Here is an 18,946-nt window from a genome sequence, read left to right as displayed (position 1 = left end):
TACTTTGGTAAGATTTAGGAGTTAGTCTCAAAGGTATCAACCACCACTTCTTCAAAAGTCATGTTTAAAGCTTTTCTGGGTGGCAACCGCAGGTGTGTAGGTAGCCAGGTGTCTTGAGATTTTTCCAGCTTTGTGCTGGTTAGTTACCGTATTTTTCGCTCTATAAGATGCACTTTTTCCCTCCTAAAAAGTAAGGGGAAATGTGTGTGCATCTTATGGAGCGAATGCAGGTTGTGCGGCTATCCCAGAAGCCAGAAAAGCAAGAGGCTATCCCAGAAGCCAGATCCCTCTTGCTGTTCTGGCTTCTGGGATTCAGAATATTTTTTTTCTTGTTTTCCTCCCCCAAAAACTAGGTGCGTCTTATCGTCTGGTGCATCTTATAGAGCGAAAAATACAGTATATTTGCACTTAATCTGAAACGAGGGAAAGGGTTGATTTTGAGAAAGAGTGGTGCTATCTCTCTTTAAATTAACTTGGTAAGATTTACCTGTTAATGGCTAAAGTGAGAAAATGTGAAACCCAAAAGTGTACATGACCGCCTGGTACATGTTTGCTTCAGACCCACCTGAGAAATGACTGTCTGTTTGAAGAGCTTCCATGCCCTCGGGCTGATTGTAAGGAGAAAATACTGCGAAGAGACTTGCCAGACCACGTAGAGAAGACCTGTAAATATCGGGAAACAACGTGTAAATACTGTAAAAACCAAGTCCCAATGATTATGATACAGGTGAGTGTTGCTTTTCACTAAAATAGTTCATTGCTAAAAGTTGCCATTGCTTTTTCAACTTCTGTACAGCAGGAAATTTTAAAAGGGTTGTTGTTTTTTTAACGGTAGGGAAGCATTTGGACCCACAAATGGTGCTGTAGTATAGAACCTGTGATCTCTGCTTAGAATCTAATCTGATCTACAGTGAATGGGACACTGTGCCCAGTGCAGGAAGACACCTCTTCTCTTTACTGGAGAAACATTTTAAGCTGATCAAAAGGAGACCTGCTCTTAATTAACAGCTGCTTCCTTGGAGGCGCCTCTTGTTTTGGTCACAAGATAAACCCATCCATCTTTTATCATATCAGGCAGCCTTCCAGTGACATTCTGAAAATGAAAGAAAGCAAACAATTCTCTCTGCCCTTTCGGAAGGGGGAAGGGGTTTTTTTTTGTGGGGAGGGAAGGGAATCAAAGTTATGCAAACGAGATCTTTAAATATCTTTTGTTCTGCTAGCTAGAACTCAAGGATTCATAGACTCTGCATGCCTCACAGAGTTGGAAATCCCCTTTGTAGCTCAAGAACTAACAAACCGATTTTCCATAGCTTTCCAGAGCCTGGTGACTTTTGCACTGGTTCCTAATTTTTCCGTTTTGTCAACTTGTTTTATTGTCTCTTATATTTCAAATGCTTTGCTTTATGCTTCATGCCCTGGTATCTGCACTGATGACCAGTGTAATAGAAGCCTGTTAATTAATCAGTTAGTTTAACTTCATTATACACCTTTAGGCACCAGGCAAAATACGTTTCCTCTTTAACCAGGTGTTTGGTTGTTTGACATCCAGTGCCCTTTTAAAATGTGTTAGGGATTATAGGGTTGTTGTTCTTGTTTTCATTATGTATTTTGTGTTTTTATATTGTTATTTTATATTGTGAACTCCCCTGAGATCTGAGGGTATAGGATAGAATAAATAATAGTAGTAGTAGTAGTAGTAGTAATAATAATAATAATAATAATAATAATAATAATATAAAATAAACTTAACAACACAGAGAATTGTGAATTCACGGTGTCAGCCTCCACCCCCATGTGCATGTCTGATATTTATTTATTTATAGATTTCATATATCACCTAATCACAACTATGTCTAAGGAATGCAATACAATGAAAATTAAAATGGTTTAAAACTATAACACTGGAATTGCAGCTGTATAGTCTGAAATCCATGCAGTTAATATTTTATGGAGTTTTGGGGGGGAGAGAAGTTGTAGGGAAGAAATCTAATAAATAGTGGTGGTGATGATGATGATGATAGCATTTGGGGACCCGAGGTTGAAGAGTGTGCTACAGCTGAAAGCAAGGGTTTTTAGTTTATTTACGTTAATAATTCGTTTTAAAATAATGTGCACCCTTGTGAATTATATCAGAAAGGAAATAAGTGTGTTGATGCTCTAAGTGTGAACTTCGGTAACGAGGGTTGCATGACTTCATAAACACCGCAATATGTCTCCGAAGATCAGAGTCTTGAGATGTAAATTACGAAGGAGAGACGTGCTCCTGCGAAAATTATTAATGGACTTTCAAGTGTGTGATTTTCCCATTCTTCCGCTTAGAAACATGAAGATGCAGACTGCCCTTGCGTTATGGTCACGTGTCCTCATAAATGTAGTGTTTCAGCGCTCCTGAGAAAAGAGGTAAGAGATCATATTGCACAGCCATTCATGAAAATGAAAGAATGAAGAATAGCCTGTCATATTACTTTGCTTAGAATGTTGTTCTTAGTAATAACGTGCAAGAAATTTGCGAGAAGCAGCTCTAGTGTGTTTTTGGGGGGTTTTTTGGTAAAAAGGAAACAAACCTTCGTACTGTTATAAAGAAATCTCTATAGACTTCTCTGATTTTGTAATGCAAATTCCGCTTCCCCCTCTCCTAAATTTTTGGCGTTGATCCCATCTATTTTCTCATCGCTTCAGTCATAGTTAGAGCTAAATTCAAAATGCTTACTGCAGGTATCAAAGAAGAATTTCTCGGCACCGTGTAACCTTTGCATCATCTAGGTGGTGTTCGTATTCTGAATTTAAGTTGTAGTTTTAAATGCTTTAAAAGGTTTTTTTTAAATAAAAAAAACAACACCCTAAAATAATTTGAATAAGAGTTCATAATATGTAGTCTTGCAGTCTGCTTCTCCAACACTGAGGCTGTATTTTGTTTTTGTTTTTTTACAAAAGACCCAGTTTTTAAAAATGTTTTGTGTAGTACCCAACAAAGCAGTTCCGTTAGCACATGGATTTCTGTGAGTACAAATCCCTGCTCTCTACGCTCTCTGTGCACCTCTGCGCTCTCCCCATATCTGTTCTGGATGGTTGGGAGAAACCCTGAAATGGATTTAGGGGGTTGGGGATGGGAAGTTCCTTCATGCAACCAGAAGTCTTTGCACCAGTTGGCGTATGGCATGTAGCAAACGTGTGCAGCTCCCCAGTTTGTGCTGGAAGAAATTCAGCCGGACTCCCAGCTTTTCAGTCAGTTCAGTCCTTTACTGACCAGGTCCAAAGCTTTAAGGCAGTTTCAATACTCTATATGCTTCCACTAGATCCGTAGTAGAAGGTGCAGGCTTCAAATGCAAAGCAAGCACAACTCACAACATGCCCCACAGAGAAACCTACGGTCTGCAAATAATAACATCCTCAAGGTCCCAGGCCTCAGAGAGGTTAGGCTGGCCTCAACTAGAGCCAGGGCCTTCTCGGCTGCGGCTCCAATCTGGTGGAACGCTCTGTCACAAGAGACCAGGGCCCTGCGGGACCTGACATCCTTCCGCAGGGCCTGCAAGACAGAGTTGTTCCACCTGGCCTTTGGTCAGGGCGCAGCCTGACTCCCTCCTCTGGCAACCTGCACAGAATCTTGCTTAATCGGTTGCCATTAATTTGATTTTAATTAATTTTTATAATGAAATATTTTTAGAATGTGTGATTATTTGATTGTTTGATTATTTGATTATTGTTAGCCGCCCTGAGCCCGGCTTCGGCTGGGGAGGGCGGGATATAAATAAAATTTATTATTATATTATTATTATTATTATTATTATTATTATTATTATTATCCAGCACATTCTTAAAATACCCAAGAATGACCACACTTTTGCCAGGTCACAGTGACCTTCTTGGCCAGTTGCCAGGTCACTTGGACCTTCGAACACTAATTACAAGACCTGCAGGTGCAAGATAAGGGAAACATGGGCACCAGATTTTCAACAGCAATTGAAAGAACCTCAACAAGAACTACCTCATTGTAGCGGATCCAGACGCTTATCACCAATTAATAATGCGGCGGACTCACCCCGCTAACTGCCCCCTATTAAATATAGCGTGCACACCTAACCGTACATCAATTAATACAGAGTTTTGCAAATTTACCACGGGGTGTCTGGGGGTGGGGGACTTGTGTGAGAGAAAACTTAATGATTTAGAGTCCCAGGCAGCAGTTGATCAAACAAACAAGAAAAGTGTATTCAACAAAGAGAAGTTAACTTATCACTAGAAGTGGGCAAAAAAGATGTCACGGTCTTAAATACACTAGTATCGGCACAGCTCTTCTTAAACTCCAGCCGCTATTAATCAGCTGGTAAGATGCTTAAATCAGTTTCTGCTACTTAGCTATGACAGGCGGTTCCGTTAAATACTTTTATTGCAACACAGCTTCCTTCACAGATTTATTACCCTGGTTCATGAGCGAGGGGCACTTTCCCCCCAGTTACCCACTCACTTAACAATCTCACTCCTGAGGTATTTCAAAATAGCATAACAGACCCAGGGAATCACCTCACCCCTTGTTACTGGTTTGGGAGTTTTGGACCTAGAAGAACTCTCCCTTCCTGGCTAGAAAGAGATGCCGTTAGCCTGAATTTCCACAGGTTTTCCCTCTCCCGGTTCAGTCACAGCCCTCCCAGGAAACTCCTGTCCGTATACCTTTCCCAGACCCTCAACCCAGTCTCCCTATCTAAGCTGTGAGTCTCTGTCCTCTCGCTATGGATAGTCTAACTGAACTCAGGACCAGTCCTCCCTCAGTCTCACTCCCATCTCAAAACAAGCCCTGTCCATCTTCTCAAATCTGGCCCTATCTCTCCTCTTAAATCAAGCCCTATCTTTCAACCTAAACCCTGTCTAACATCTCAAATCAAGCCCTGCCTCATAACCTGAACCTTATCCCTCTCTAACTCTCTCCCTCCGAAAGCGCTCCTTTTATTCTCTATCCAAAAGTGCTGCTCCTCCCCTTTGTGTGACTAGCCGACTCTGTAGCCAATCAGAGAGAGGCTTCGGTACTCTGCTGGAGTTTCAGGGGAACTGCACCACCAGATTGGTCTGGGTCAGCCGTCCGTCACAACCACCCTTTGCATTTGACATTGTGTACGCACAGACATCTCCTGCTACACTTAATTTGACTTGTGGATTTTTTTTGTTACTGGGAACAAAACTTATGCACTGGTAATTTAACTTTAAAGAGGTGATCCAGCTCCTGTAACCATCATTTTCAAGTATAGCGTTAAGAGTGACTTAATTACGCAGTCTTTAGGATAAACATCTAGCTGAAGGAAGTAAGAATGAACATCCTATGGGATTGCAGGGTAGAACTGGAAGATGTGGAAGGGGTAGAGCTATTTCCTGTTGTCTGTTGCTTCTCCCCTGCAACACTGTCCAGCCATTTTTTCCTTGCCATGCCCTACCATGTCCAAAACTGAAAACAAACTGCGGGGAGGGAAGGCCATAGCGGAAAATCTCTGGGAGCACCCCATATTCTGCCCATCAGTTCTCATTTGACATTTGCATATGAGCACATAAATGCACCTCGCATCATTAACTGTCACACACATTTATAGAAATACATCGACCAGCGTCATGTATTGTTCCACATTAGTTTATTGGTATGAAATAGGGGGGAAATAGTATTTGTGATGGTCCAATAAGGCATACTGTTTAGCTGTCTGCATGGATCAATGAGGGACGCGGGTGGCGCTGTGGGTTAAACAACAGAGCCTAGGACTTGCCGATCAGAAGGTCGGCGGTTCGAATCCCTGCAACGGGGTGAGCTCCTGTTGCTCAGTCCCTGCTCCTGCCAACCTAGCAGTTTAAAAGCACCTCAAAGTGCAAGTAGATAAATAGGTACCGCTCCGGCGGGAAGGTAAACAGCGTTTCCGTGCACTGCTCTGGTTTGCCAGAAGCGGCTTAGTCATGCTGGCCACATGACCTGGAAGCTGTACGCCGGCTCCCTCGGCCAATAAAGCGAGATGAGCGCCGCAACCCCAGAGTCGGCCATGACCGGACCTAATGGTCAGGGGTCCCTTTACCTTTTTATGGATCAATGATATTAACTTTCTTAAGATATAAATCCTTAAGCCTGTTTACTAATGGTCCACTGACATGGAAGTTAAGACCCTAGAAGATGCTAACTTAGCATCATGCTAAGTTGATTGTTCCATCAACACAAGAATTTCACTTGCCAAATGGAACCATCTCCCCTATTCCTCCCCTCCATTCTGTTCTGAGGTTCTCCTGAGCTGATTTGGGGGGAGTTCAAGTGAGAGGGAAGTCTTGTTGTGCCAGATTCAGTTGAATCTGACCCTAGAGTCAAGAGCACCCCAAGAATGCTCAGTATTGATATCGGGACATACTAATAAACATCAATTTTAGCACAACAACACTACTGACAGAGGTGATTACTCAAACTGGGGGAGCAGGCCTGTCATAAGTCAAAGTGTATGTGCTGAGCAGAGGTCGGGAGCAGAGAGAGAGAGAGAACATATAATGCCTGTTCTCTCATGAGTAATATACTACGAAACAACAGGTTTCAGTCCCGCCTCCCAAAATGGTGGGGAACAATCCCACAGGCATCTCTGAAAGTGAGGAGCATGGTCATTATTATCGATGTGCTGTGGAGCCACCTTTTCCATCCGCAGGCGAATCTGGTGCAAAGATTATATGAGCTGATTTATCTTCCTGTGAGCTGTCCTGGTTTGGGCTGTGTAGACGGTGCACAGACAATGTAGTGAACTTGGAAAGGTAAAATGCAATTTAATAAAGCGGCCTGAGGTAATGCCCCAAATCAGGTGATCTGAACTTTTGAGGCCAGACAATATTTGTGGTCAGCACCAACTCCCAAAGGATGTTTTGGAGGCATGTAAGGCCGAAGCGAACCCGCTCTGGATGTGGTCAGTGGCCTGAAATTGGGACTCCTTGGGAATAACATGTGTGATGCCTTGGTTTCCATGATGGAAGAAAGGTGGGGTATAAATGTAAGAGGAAGGAATCCATCAGTTCTATCTCCTCACTAAGTCTTCTGGTTCATAAAAAGTTTTCAGGATCAGACCTTTAGTAAATTCCTAGATTATTTCTGTGCCTTGTGATAATAAGGGACACATCATCTGCTGTTTCTCCTGCTTTTCTCTCACACCATGTGCTACAAACCTCAAACAAAAAGCTGGCTATGCAGGCCTTATTAGCTGCAAGGATGGGTCGAGGAGTGAGGCGGTTTGAAGCTCTGGAGAGATTGTACATTATAGGCCAGACTTGGGTCTCCAGCTGTTTTTGGACTCCAGTTTCCATCATCCCTGACCATTTAGGGATGAAAGGAGTTGCAGTCCAAAACCAGCTGGAGACCCAAGTTTGGTATACCCTGCCCTAGGCTCTGGAATAGGCAATATTAGGACCCTGAAAGGTCCTAAAGCAGATGTAGGGAACAGGAAACATGGTTCTCCAGAAGTTCTTGGACTCCAGCTCCCACCATCCCCAGGCAGCATGGTCAGTGGTTGGGGATTATGGGAGTGGCAGTCTAGCAACGCCTGTCCAAAAACATTTCATGGAAACTTACGGACCTTTGCTTCCTTTATTATTTATCCATTTCCTTGCTGTCTTCTGTTTTGATCTTAGCTGCTGCCCTCTCAGCCAAAACTAGCTGAAATGCTTATATATGCTGAGTGTGAAAGATCCTTTCTCTACTTTAAGTAACTCTTATTTCTGCCTGCTGCTTCTGTAAATATAAAACCCGTGTTTCTTTATTGAAAATGTATATGTCCGTTTCATGCAATATTTGTTCTAAGTCTCTGTCACTCTGTTCTTTATTCTTATCACTGGAATTTTGCATGACACGTTTCGGGAAGAGGAAAAAATCCGTTCCGAATTAAAAACAGTTTCGGAGAGGGCAGGAGGGAGGGGTGTGTGTGCATTATTATTAATACAGTGAAACTGCTGTCGAGAGTGGCTGCTCAGCGGACCATGATAACTTTGAGAAATTAGTCTCTCACCAGAAATCAAAATTACGCGGGAAGCGTGCAGAGGTCCTTTTTGAATCAGGTTGCAGTAGCCACCCAAAGAGGTTTCACTGTAAATGTGTCACTTTTGTATATCTTATTGGAATGTTCTTGTGATTACATGTGTATATGTATACCCCTCAAGTACAACTGGAGGTAATATACGAGCACATGCCTTTAAAGAAAGCAAGAAAACAAAAACAAAACCAAGCCACAGAATGCACAAACCTGCATTGTGTGCCCAATATACTTATGAACCTTATTGTGCATACATTTTTTTCCGTTCAAAAAAGAAAGAAAGAAAAAAACTCACATTTTTTTCCCGTTACAGTTGAATGCACATTTGTCAGAATGTATTAATGCCCCAAGCACCTGTAGTTTTAAGCGTTATGGCTGCATTTTTCAGGTCAGTATATAATGATTTATATACTTGATTGAAAGTCTACAATAAGAAAACTTAATACTTATTGATAGCTCTCTCGACTGGGCTTGACGTCTCTCGTTATCCGCTAAGAGAAAGGCACCCAGTGGCTTGAGTGATTTTGAAGTTATGTATTGGGTGATGATCAGTTTACCTGCCATAGAAATTTAAATGTGTAAGCGTGTTTCTAGGAACCACAGTGTGTCAGGGTTTCAGTACTCTGTTGTTTAACATAATAGATACCTTGCATTTGGAATTCGAAAGGCACAATTTGCCCCTCAAGAAAGCAGACTGCAATTACTTAAGTTGTTTCCACAAAACTTACTACTTTTCTGCAATGAAACTTTCTGGCCCTTAATACTGCTTGTGCCCTATAAAATCCACGGAAGGCTTAACTTGCTATCAGCTGCTGTCCTGCAACTTCTGCCCTTGTGCGTTTAAACAGGGTATATGTGGAGGTTTAGTGAGTGTCCTTTAAGGAGTTTAAAATGTGTCAGCCTAGGCCGGGGGTACCCAGTGTGCCCAGTGGCCCCCAAACACCTGCAGAATTCTGCGCTGGGGGAAGGATGACCCTGGTTCTTCATACCTACAACGAGTAGGTTCATTGTCCAACCCTTGGCATGCGCAAACGAAGCCATCAAGAATGAGTGTGCCAAGTGGAAGACGGTGAACTTTAAAATGAGACTTTTTGCCAGGTAGATCAATTCTTCCTTTCCTGCCATGCCTCTTGTCTTAGCTCTCCAGTGAAACCCATTGATGGTTGGACATTAGTGGGAAGTGCTTAGTCTAATATAAATTGCCCTTTTCTTGTTCCTTTTGAGGAAATGTGCCGGAACAAGGATATAAAGAGACATTCTGCAGACCTGCAGTTTATTGCTTTTTTAATTTAAAATTTTAAACCCTCTTTAGCCCAAGTGTGAGCCCCCCAAACTCACAGGTATCGCCCTCCCAAAATTAGTGAGATTTGCAGGTGGTTTTTGGGTGGTGAGTAGCTGTGTCCAATTCCGATATAGAGCTACGGTTCTCAATATTCTTTTAAACTGGGTTATATATCTGTAGTAGGGACGTGGGTGGCGCTGTGGGTTAAACCACAGAGCCTAGGGCTTGCCGATCCGAAGGTTGGCGGTTCGAATCCCCGCGATGGGGTGAGCTCCCGTTGCTTGGTCCCTGCTCCTGCCAACCTAGCAGTTCAAAAGCACATCAAAGTGCAAGTAGATAAATAGGTACCGCTCCGGCGGGAAGGTAAACAGCATTTCCGTGCGCTGCTCTGGTTCGCCAGAAGCGGCTTAGTCATGGTGGCCACATGACCCGGAAGCTGTACGCCGGCTCCCTCGGCCAACAAAGCGAGATGAGTGCCGCAACCCCAGAGTCGGCCACGACTGGACCTAAAGGTCAGGGTTCCCTTTACCTTTACCTTTATATATCTGTAGCACAGACAAGCCATAAGAGCAGTGAGGAGCAACAGGGCTGGAGCCGTAATCTTATCTTTACTTACCTGGGAGCAAGCTCCATTGAATTTAATACGACTTACTCCTGAGTAGGCTTGATTACGATTACACTGTGAAGAAACCTCCAAGGGGTTCTTAACACCTGGGAAACAAAGCATTCAACAGTTTGCACACAAACACAGTTGCTCTCAGTGGTAGAAATAGTTTGTCTTGTTGGCACTGCTTTCTGTTCCCTTATCACCAATCACTACTTTTATGTTCCGTGTTTCTGTGCGTATGTAGATATATATTTTACTGGAATACCTATTATACAGAACATGTACATTGGAAATCACATAAATATTAAACTTGCATCTTGATTTACGCACGTTTAAAAGGTTAATTTACACAAAACATTTTTGCACGGTGTCTCATCCCCTAAAGGGACTGAAAAAAGCAGATGTACATACTCCGCATATTACTTGTTTTCTGTGTAATTGTATGTAGTAGTTATTCATACTGATGTGTGTGTTTGTAAGGATCACATATTTTCTGATTACCTAAAAGCATTAAGCAGAGCATTTTGGAAACTGTCTAAAATGGAAAATTTCACTCTCTTGAAGCAGTACTGCCATTTCTAGGGTTGATGAATTAAATTTTAATCTTTCAATCTGCTCCCCACCCCCACCCCACAAACATCTTGTTCTCTTTTCACTCAGTGGACTGGCTTGGGCGTCATGCTAAATCATAGCTAAGCATTATGAGAATAAGCCTCAGTGAACCCGGAGCTTCTGCGTCTGTTTTCTATTTTGCTGTAGTTTAGTGTGTCATCTGAACCTTGACAACCTGCAGTTAATCTTAACTGTGCTTAGTGGAAACAAACCAACTTCAAACCATAGTTTATGGTTTTAGCTATGGTTTAATCATAGTTAAAATTAACCAGAGTTTAGAGTTGAAAAAACACTAAACTACTACACATATTTTTATTTTTATTTTATTTTTTAAAAAAGTGGTCTAGATAAGTTTTTCTTTTTAAAGCTGCTGTTAATATAGAACAGAAGGGCAGGACTCACTGAAGCTTGTCCTTGTAACACTAAACCATGGTTTAGCATTATATCCAAATGCAGCCAATGAGCATTTCCGTATATAAAAGCATCAGATCCTGTTGGTTTACTTTCTCCAGTTTCCTGGGTAGACAATCCACCAAGTTCTGCTCCTGTGGAATTAACCCTTTAGGCCAATGAGTGAAGACATTCAGGGGCTTCAGAACAGGTTGTGATCAATGGTTTGCAGCACCAGAACTAGACCTGTGTCCCGTTGGCCACAGGAGAGAGCAGAAGGCATATTGCTTTTCACAGTTTTTCCACCATTCTCCCTCTCTCTGCCTCACACTTCCTTCCTTTCCCTGGGAACGTGATAACCATAGAGTAGAAAAGGCAAGTAAAATAAAATAGAGCACGTAGATTCGAAAGGTAATTGTTGGCTAATTTGTTGCTTAAAAATTGGGCATTGTGCTATGCTGCTTGGGAAGGCAGGTTGCAAATAGCCACTTGCTGGGGAGCAAGTAAAAATTGCCCCCTGGCAAGCTTGCGTTGTTGTGCCCCCCCAAGACACAGTGAAGCCAGACTCTGTGGACATCTGTGATTCGCTTCCAACCTTAAAGGTTTGAAGAGAGAACAGATCAAAGGCCTATCAGTTCAGCATCCTGTTTTTCATGGTGGCTAGCTAGACCAGTGTTTCCCAACCTTGTGCCTCCAGCTGTTTTTGGACTACAATTCTCATCATCCCTTGCCACTGGTCTTGCTAGTCAGGGATGATGGGAGTTGTAGTTCAAAAACAGCTGGAGGCACAAGGTTGGGAAACACTGAGCTAGACACATCTGGGAAGTAGGACATGAAAGGAGCAGCCTTTTCCCTAAGGCTGCCATACAGAAACACGCTGTTTCTGATCCAGGATGTATCACACAGCCTTTGAGAGCCTCATCTTCTGTGAACTGGTCTAATCCCCCTTGTAAAAGCAGCATCATAAGCATCTCGCAGCAGCAAATCCCAAGGATGCTATGCGAGAAGAAACTGTTTTGACCTGGATCTCCTGCCAATCACCCGCACTGGATGACCTTGGGTACCAGTGTTATGAGAGAAGGAGAAGCACTCTCCAGACCACATTGGAAGAGAGAGCTCAGCAAACCAGGGTCTGTGCCCCTTAGAGAATGGCCCCCACAGCTCTAGGGTTCTGAGTCTTCAGGGAAGATGCAGGTTTTACAAGAGCTTCTTTACCCTTGGGTCCTCAGATGTCACTGTACCACATATCCCATTATCTCCAGTCAACATAGAACAACGTTCAGGGATGGTGTGAATTGTAGGTCCCTTCCAGGCTCGCCGTTTTGCAGGAGGGGGTCCAGTTGAATTTGCATGCTGCCAAATTTAGGTGTGCATTGTTAAATGGGTTAAAGCAGTCTTGCACAGCAAAATAAATAAATAAATTTCGTGATAAGTGGGAAGCGAAGGGGAAAACATGCTATGGGTCAGGGATGCCCAACCAGTAGATCACCTGGCTGATTCTGGCTGATCGTGTACAAGTTTCATGGAAAAAGCTAAAAAAAACCCTGTGTAATCCTCCCCAAGAAAAGCTCAACAATTCTGGGCAATCCACCCACACATGCTGCTCCTCTTCCCTATACTGACAATGGGTAGATCACTGCCAGTTTTTTTATACTGGGAGTAGATCACAGTCTCTTGGGAGCTGAAACAAAATAAAAAAATTCCTTCCAGTAGCACCTTAAAGACCAACTAAGTTAGTTCTTGGTATGAGCTTTCGTGTGCATGCATACTTCTTCAGAGCTGGACATCCTTGCTTTAGATACAGTGGTGCCCCGCAAGACGAATGCCTCGCAAGACAGAAAACTCGCTAGACGAAAGGGTTTTCCGTTTTGGAGGTGCTTCGCAAAACGAATTTCCTATGGGCTTGCTTCGCAAGATGAAAATGTCTTGCGAGTTCCTGTGGGCTTTTTTCCTCCCCCCTCCCCTTTTTCTAAGCCGCCAAGCCGCTTATCTGCTTATCCGCTAATAGCGCTAATCTGCTAAGCCGTCAATGGGCTTGCTTCGCAAGACGAAAAAACTGCTAGACGAAGAGAATCGCGGAACTGATTCTTTTCGTCTTGCGAGGCACCACTGTATTGTGGGGCGAGTGTTTTCTCCTGCTCCGGAGGGTAGGACTCGAGCCAGCGGCTTCAAGTTACAAGAAAGGAGATTCCGACTAAACATCAGGAGAAACTTTCCGACAGTAAGAGCTGTTCGGCAGTGGAACGGTCTCTCTCTGGAGGTGGTGGACTCTCCTTCCTTGTAGGTTTTTAAGCAGAGGTTGGATGGCCGTATGTCAGGGGTGCTTTAGTTGAGCCCCAGGGGGCTGGACTAGGTGACACTTGGGGTCCCTTCCAACTCTACGATTCTATGAGAAAAAGCAATTGACGGGTAGTTGTACAACCTCCGTGCAAATCTAATTGGGCTGGACGCTTCCTAATTGGCAGATGCCGTAATAACAGCCACCGTGCAAGCTGGTTGAATGCTTAATAAGCAGGTTGTGTGGAGGCACCTCTACCTCTGGGGACCCTTGGTGGAAGAACTCTTGCTTATATGGCCAGCAATTAAGGTCAGGTTAGTAGAGGAAGCAGTTGAGTGATTCAGGTCTCACCTTAACAAAACACTGTAGAAAAATAGGGTTCCTGCCCCTTTGTTCATCTCCTCAACATACTGTTTAAATGAAATAAATAGGGAATTTTTTTCCCACGGGCAAGGTTTGGTGGATTGAGCCTTTACCTTTTGAAGGCTGGTGTGTGTGTGTGTGTGTGTGTGTGTGTGTGTGTGTGTGTGTGTGTTTTGGTGGTTACACAAATGGTTCTGAAATGCATTTTAAAACAAAAACCTCTTTTTGCATGGTAGTTTTAAAGCCACGGGGGAGGGGTTTGGGGCTCCAGCATCCCTGAATGGAAGGTGAATTCAGGCTGTGTTTGCACATCATGCTAAGCCACAGATTACAGTGAAGCGCATGAGCAGGAATGAGCTGCAGCAAGGCCAGGAGGAGTTCAGAAGCTTTTGCTTCTGCAGTTACTTAACCACAGTTGGCCATGGCAGACAAACTGCAAATACCATTAACCGTGGCCAAGAGGCTGATACTGATGAATTGGAAGAGTGGAGATACTGTGACGAAATCTTGATAAGATCTTAATTGGCACTGGCTGGCTAATTACTTTATGGCCCCAATTAGCCCCAGCATAATGCGGTCCGGCACGCTTCCCAGCCAAGCTGCTCTCAGACCTTCTTCTCCTCCGGTTTCGCCTTGCAGAGTAAAAACACAGCGGATCAAAACCGTTGCAGTCTGCTTCAGATCCAAACACACCAAGCACTGTGTATGTCCAAATTCATCAGTTCTTTATTGCAGCAAATATTTACAGCTCAGCATTTCCCAAATTCTCCTGGACTGCTAGCATTCATGGCGTCCTCTCTCAGAGACACAGAGAGAACAACAAGTAGAGCTCCTCCCTCCTTTCAAACGTCAGAATGGGAGGCACAACTCAGAACACAATTAACCCAGTAAGTTCTGCACCCCAACACCCCCTCTTGTCAAGCATTCTGACAAGACCTGTGGATGTACCTTTGCAGACCTCTGTGAGATCAATCCCTTCCCCAATGCCTTGCGCCCTCTCCTGGCGTTCCTGTCAGGCATCTGTGGAACATCCTCACAACTCTCAGATTCGCACTGTGCGAAACTTACCCACGCACCTGTGGCCTGATACCTCTCAGGTGGAATTCCCTTCGTTGTGCGACTGGACCTCCTGGGCACAAACTCAGGCACTTCCTCTGACTCACTGTGGTCAGCAGGTGTGTCCCTTGCATCCTGGGATTCCCCCTCTGACTTAACACGTCTTCGAACCCTTGGAATTACCCTCACAGGAGAACTAGGCTCACTCTTGGGCTCCCTTTTTACAACTTGTGGAGATGCCCCATCCTGCTCCTGACTTTGGTCAGTGAGCTGATCGTCATCAGCAGACTCAGCCCCTGGCTCTCCTTCCTCCTCATCAGAACCTTCCTGCTCTGAATCAGAAAGACATTCTGAAAGGATATCACGTCTGGCAGGGGTCTTTGACCTTTCCTCCTGCTTACAGAACTCAGCGTGTTTACTGATCAGCAGCTTACTCTGATCACCTGACGGGTACGCAAACCTCCATGCACGAGCCGTTGGCTCATACCCACAGAAGATCATTTTCTGGAACTTGGGTTCACCTGGCCCTCGCAAAGCTTCAGGTACCGGCAGCAAGGCCGTTGATCCGAACTCACGGAGGAAGTGAACCTGAGGCTTCCTCCCGTGAAGCATGAAAAACGGTGTGTCTCCTACCACTGAATTGTAGGACCGATTCCAGGTGAAGCTCACATATTTAACTGCCTCCATCCAAAACTTCGGAGATAACCCAGAGTCTGACAGCATCACCTGTGCAGCCTTAACCAGAGCCTCACTTCTGAGCTCTGCCACCCCCCTCTGTTGAGGAGAAGTCACTGTGTGACTTATCCCTTTCTTGTGAAAGAACTTCTGCAAAGCAGACCCAGTAAACTGTGAACCTCTGTCACTAGCAATTTCCCTGACTCTGGTGGAGAACATTAGTTCCACCTCCTCAATCCAACACCTAATCAGCTGTGCTGCATCTTCCTTGGATTTGAGACCATGTGTCCAGGTGTTCTGCGAAAAATCATCCTGCAGTGTCAGCAGAAACCTGGCCCCTCCCAAACTTGGTTCCTTCATGGGACCCAACAGATCTATGTGCACAAGATCAAAAGGTTTTGTGGTTACCCTCTCCACCCTGGGGTAACTGCACCCTCTTACCTTTGCCTGTCTGCAAGCCTGACAATCTAGGACTCTTGCACATTCCGCAATTCTACAGCCTTTGGAAACCTCAGGTAGCACCTGTAGTTCTTCAAGACAAGCATGGGCTGTCTTCTTATGCCACACACAAGAACATGAAACATGAGTGGGAACTGTAGCACGCAGGGCTTGTGCTTTCTCAACCTTCCCCTCACCCTCCAGAGACGTTTTAAGAATGAAGAGATCATTCTGCCCCTTTGCAACTCTGACCAGTTGCTTCCCTCCTTTGGAGATTGTACAAACATCGTGTTCAAAGCAAACCTTAAACCCCTTTTTCAACAAATAAGGCACAGATAAAATACAGTGTTGCACTCCTGGTACAATGCAAACTTCCATCTGCTCCTGCAAAACAGAAAACAATACATTTGCATTTTTATTCACATTTTTCTTTTCCCCACTTGCAAACTGAACAGTTTTCCCAGCCGGAATTGCCTTGCAATTCCACATCTCGACTGCAGGGGTCTCTGAGATCAGGTTGCAGTTAGCTCCTGAGTCGATTAAAAAACGAAAATCAGTGTGTCTCTCAGAGCTGTCCTCAAACAAAGCCATACTGGCAACAAACGTATCGCTGCTCCCTCTCTTTGGGCTTCTGCAGCAGTTCTGTCTGGTTGTCTTGGCAACCAACTCCCCCTTGCTCAGGACCTTGGCAGCTTCCGTAGAAGTAGCCTCCTCCGTTGCCTTGGAGACCGGCCTGGCCTCTGCGTTCCCACGCGACTCTTTAGGCCTTATCTTCACTTTGTCCAGGTGGCCGACCTTGAAGCGTCTAGCTCTCCGGAGCTTCCCAGCCTTTGGCTGACGACGACAATCCCCAGTGGAAAAATACTGCCCAGGGCTCCTTTCAGCTGGCCTGGCCCCCCTTCTTCCGGAAGAGCACTCTGTGCCAGCCCTGCCCTCGCTGAAACTGCGTTTCACTTCAGCACTCACAGTGGAAAACTTTTGAAACTTGCCTTTGGAATTCTCAGCCCCCCCGACTTGCACCTCAGGGACTGGGGCTACAGCCATCTCCGGGCTCTTCATGACTTGCCCAGGGCCCTGGCCTCCTGCTGAAGTTTCACACAAACTTCTCAGCACCTCCCAGGCAGCCCTTGCTGACTTTACGCCCTCCAAACTGGGCAAAAGTGATGCGTGTACGCATGCTTTTAGCATAGCAAGCTCTCTTTGCATTCTCTGCTGGCTATCTTCAGGCAACGCAGCCTCAAAGCCTGCAGTGTCTGTCCCTTCAGGACCTGGATTCAGGGGAAGCGGTTCTCTCTGGCTTACATCCCAAAGCCCAGTAACCAGAAACCAACCCCTTACTCTTCTGGACCAGGTTGCCCAACTTCTTAAAGTGAGCTTCTCAAGCGGAACGTCCTCAAAGACCTGGCTGTCTGCCATTCTCTCCTCTTTCCCGGGGCCCCAGCTGCTGTACTCACGTTTCACCAGTCAGCTCTCCGGCACCCGATTTCTCAGCTGCTTTCCCAGCTCTCTGCCTCAGCAACTCTTGCCTCTTTGCAGCAGGCAAAACACAGAACGCAGACCTCTGCTCTGCTTCAGTAGCGTCTTCCAGCTATTGCCAAGCTGACTTCAAGACTTCAAAGCTCACCGGCAGACTCTTAGCAACAGTTTTATTAGCGGTAATTAGGTCCTCCATAACCTGTGACGAAATCTTGATAAGATCTTAATTGGCACTGGCTGGCTAATTACTTTATGGCCCCAATTAGCCCCAGCATAATGCGGTCCGGCACGCTTCCCAGCCAAGCTGCTCTCAGACCTTCTTCTCCTCCGGTTTCGCCTTGCAGAGTAAAAACACAGCGGATCAAAACCGTTGCAGTCTGCTTCAGATCCAAACACACCAAGCACTGTGTATGTCCAAATTCATCAGTTCTTTATTGCAGCAAATATTTACAGCTCAGCATTTCCCAAATTCTCCTGGACTGCTAGCATTCATGGCGTCCTCTCTCAGAGACACAGAGAGAACAACAAGTAGAGCTCCTCCCTCCTTTCAAACGTCAGAATGGGAGGCACAACTCAGAACACAATTAACCCAGTAAGTTCTGCACCCCAACAGATACAATTCCCCTTAATCAATGATTGACAACGTAAGATTGGCAACATATGGACAGGCAGCTTATAGACGCAGACTTTCTTTGGATAGATACAGTGACATTTGCACAGAATATATTAGGTTATTGACAGTTATATGTGTATTAGGATAAGGATATTCCCATCTGTATATTAATGTGTGGTAGTGTAACAGTATTTGTCTTTATTTTTTCATTCTCACTTTTTTCCTTACCCTGTTTTTTTTTTAATAAAAGAAATTCTCTCCATAAAATATTAATTTAAAAAAACACACCCTATGGTTAGGTTAAAGTAGCTGCCCCTCATGGCCGTGGTACTCTCCAGACGTTTGATGAACTACAAAACCCATCAGCCCTGGCAGTATGACCAATGGGCAAGGATGATGGGAGTTGTAGTCCAGGAGCATCCAGAGGGCATCAGGTTGGGGAAGGCTGCCTTACAACAATCTAGCTTCAACACCTGGGCCATGAAACTCCTCCTCCCAGCTGCACAGGTGGAGGAAAAGGAAGACTGGAGCACATAAGCTCAAGGCTCCCTGTGGCACATTGTTTGCTTGTGCACCTTGCACCAACCTATGGTTTAGCAGGATGTGCAAATGCGGTCTCTGTGTTGTGTGTCTTTATTATTATTAAAGCAGGTTTGTTGCAATAATATGCCTGAGAAATGTATCATGGGTCAAACCTATGGTGGGTGGGTTCATTGGGTGGCTACATTGAATGCAGTGTTGGCTAAGAAATGAAGTTGGCTAAATCATGTTCTTTGTCACAGGGAACAAACCAGCAAGTTAAAGCACATGAAGCCACCTCAGCAGTGCAGCATGTAGACTTATTGAAAGAGTGGAGTAATTGTCTAGAAAATAAGGTACATCTCCTCCTCAGCTTATCTGCATTACTTTTATGTTTTATGCATCTAGCAGGGATACCATTGTGGGAGTTTGGAACAGCCGCTGAAACACTTCTCTGTTTCCAAAAGCAATGAATTGTGTAGCTGCAGGATTTTTGTTCTTATGGTTTGAAAAACAAGAAGTCTTCCAAAGAGGTTTTCATTAACTGGTAGAATGTGCATAATATAGATAGGTAAACTAGTCTTTCACTCCCAACTGGTTAATTATAATTTCCCCC

At 44.6% G+C, this 18,946-nt stretch overlaps 1 protein-coding gene and 1 long non-coding RNA gene across 3 annotated transcripts in view; one reads left to right on the top strand and one right to left on the bottom strand.

Annotated features, from left to right (window-relative positions):
• The window catches only part of TRAF3 (TNF receptor associated factor 3), a 100,459-nt gene that overhangs the window by 61,016 nt on the left and 20,497 nt on the right, over positions 1–18,946 (top strand). For both annotated transcript variants that reach the window (XM_079947300.1, XM_079947299.1), the window contains exons 7-10: positions 560–727; positions 2,320–2,400; positions 8,335–8,409; positions 18,594–18,686. In XM_079947300.1, the coding sequence (XP_079803426.1) occupies positions 560–727; positions 2,320–2,400; positions 8,335–8,409; positions 18,594–18,686 (417 nt within the window). The remainder of the gene's footprint in view (positions 1–559; positions 728–2,319; positions 2,401–8,334; positions 8,410–18,593; positions 18,687–18,946) is intronic.
• On the bottom strand, positions 10,858–12,329 carry LOC307208962. Its single transcript, XR_013835276.1, has 2 exons — positions 11,717–12,329; positions 10,858–11,572 (listed from the first exon to the last, which is right to left on the bottom strand). It is a non-coding gene; the product is annotated as an uncharacterized lncRNA (long non-coding RNA).

Source organism: Podarcis cretensis (genome assembly GCF_951804945.1).
Source record: "Podarcis cretensis genome assembly, chromosome: 1".
In the NCBI taxonomy this organism is placed as follows: Eukaryota; Metazoa; Chordata; class Lepidosauria; order Squamata; family Lacertidae; genus Podarcis; species Podarcis cretensis.
Note: the sequence above shows the minus strand (reverse complement) of the source record. Positions and strands in the feature narration are given on the sequence as shown.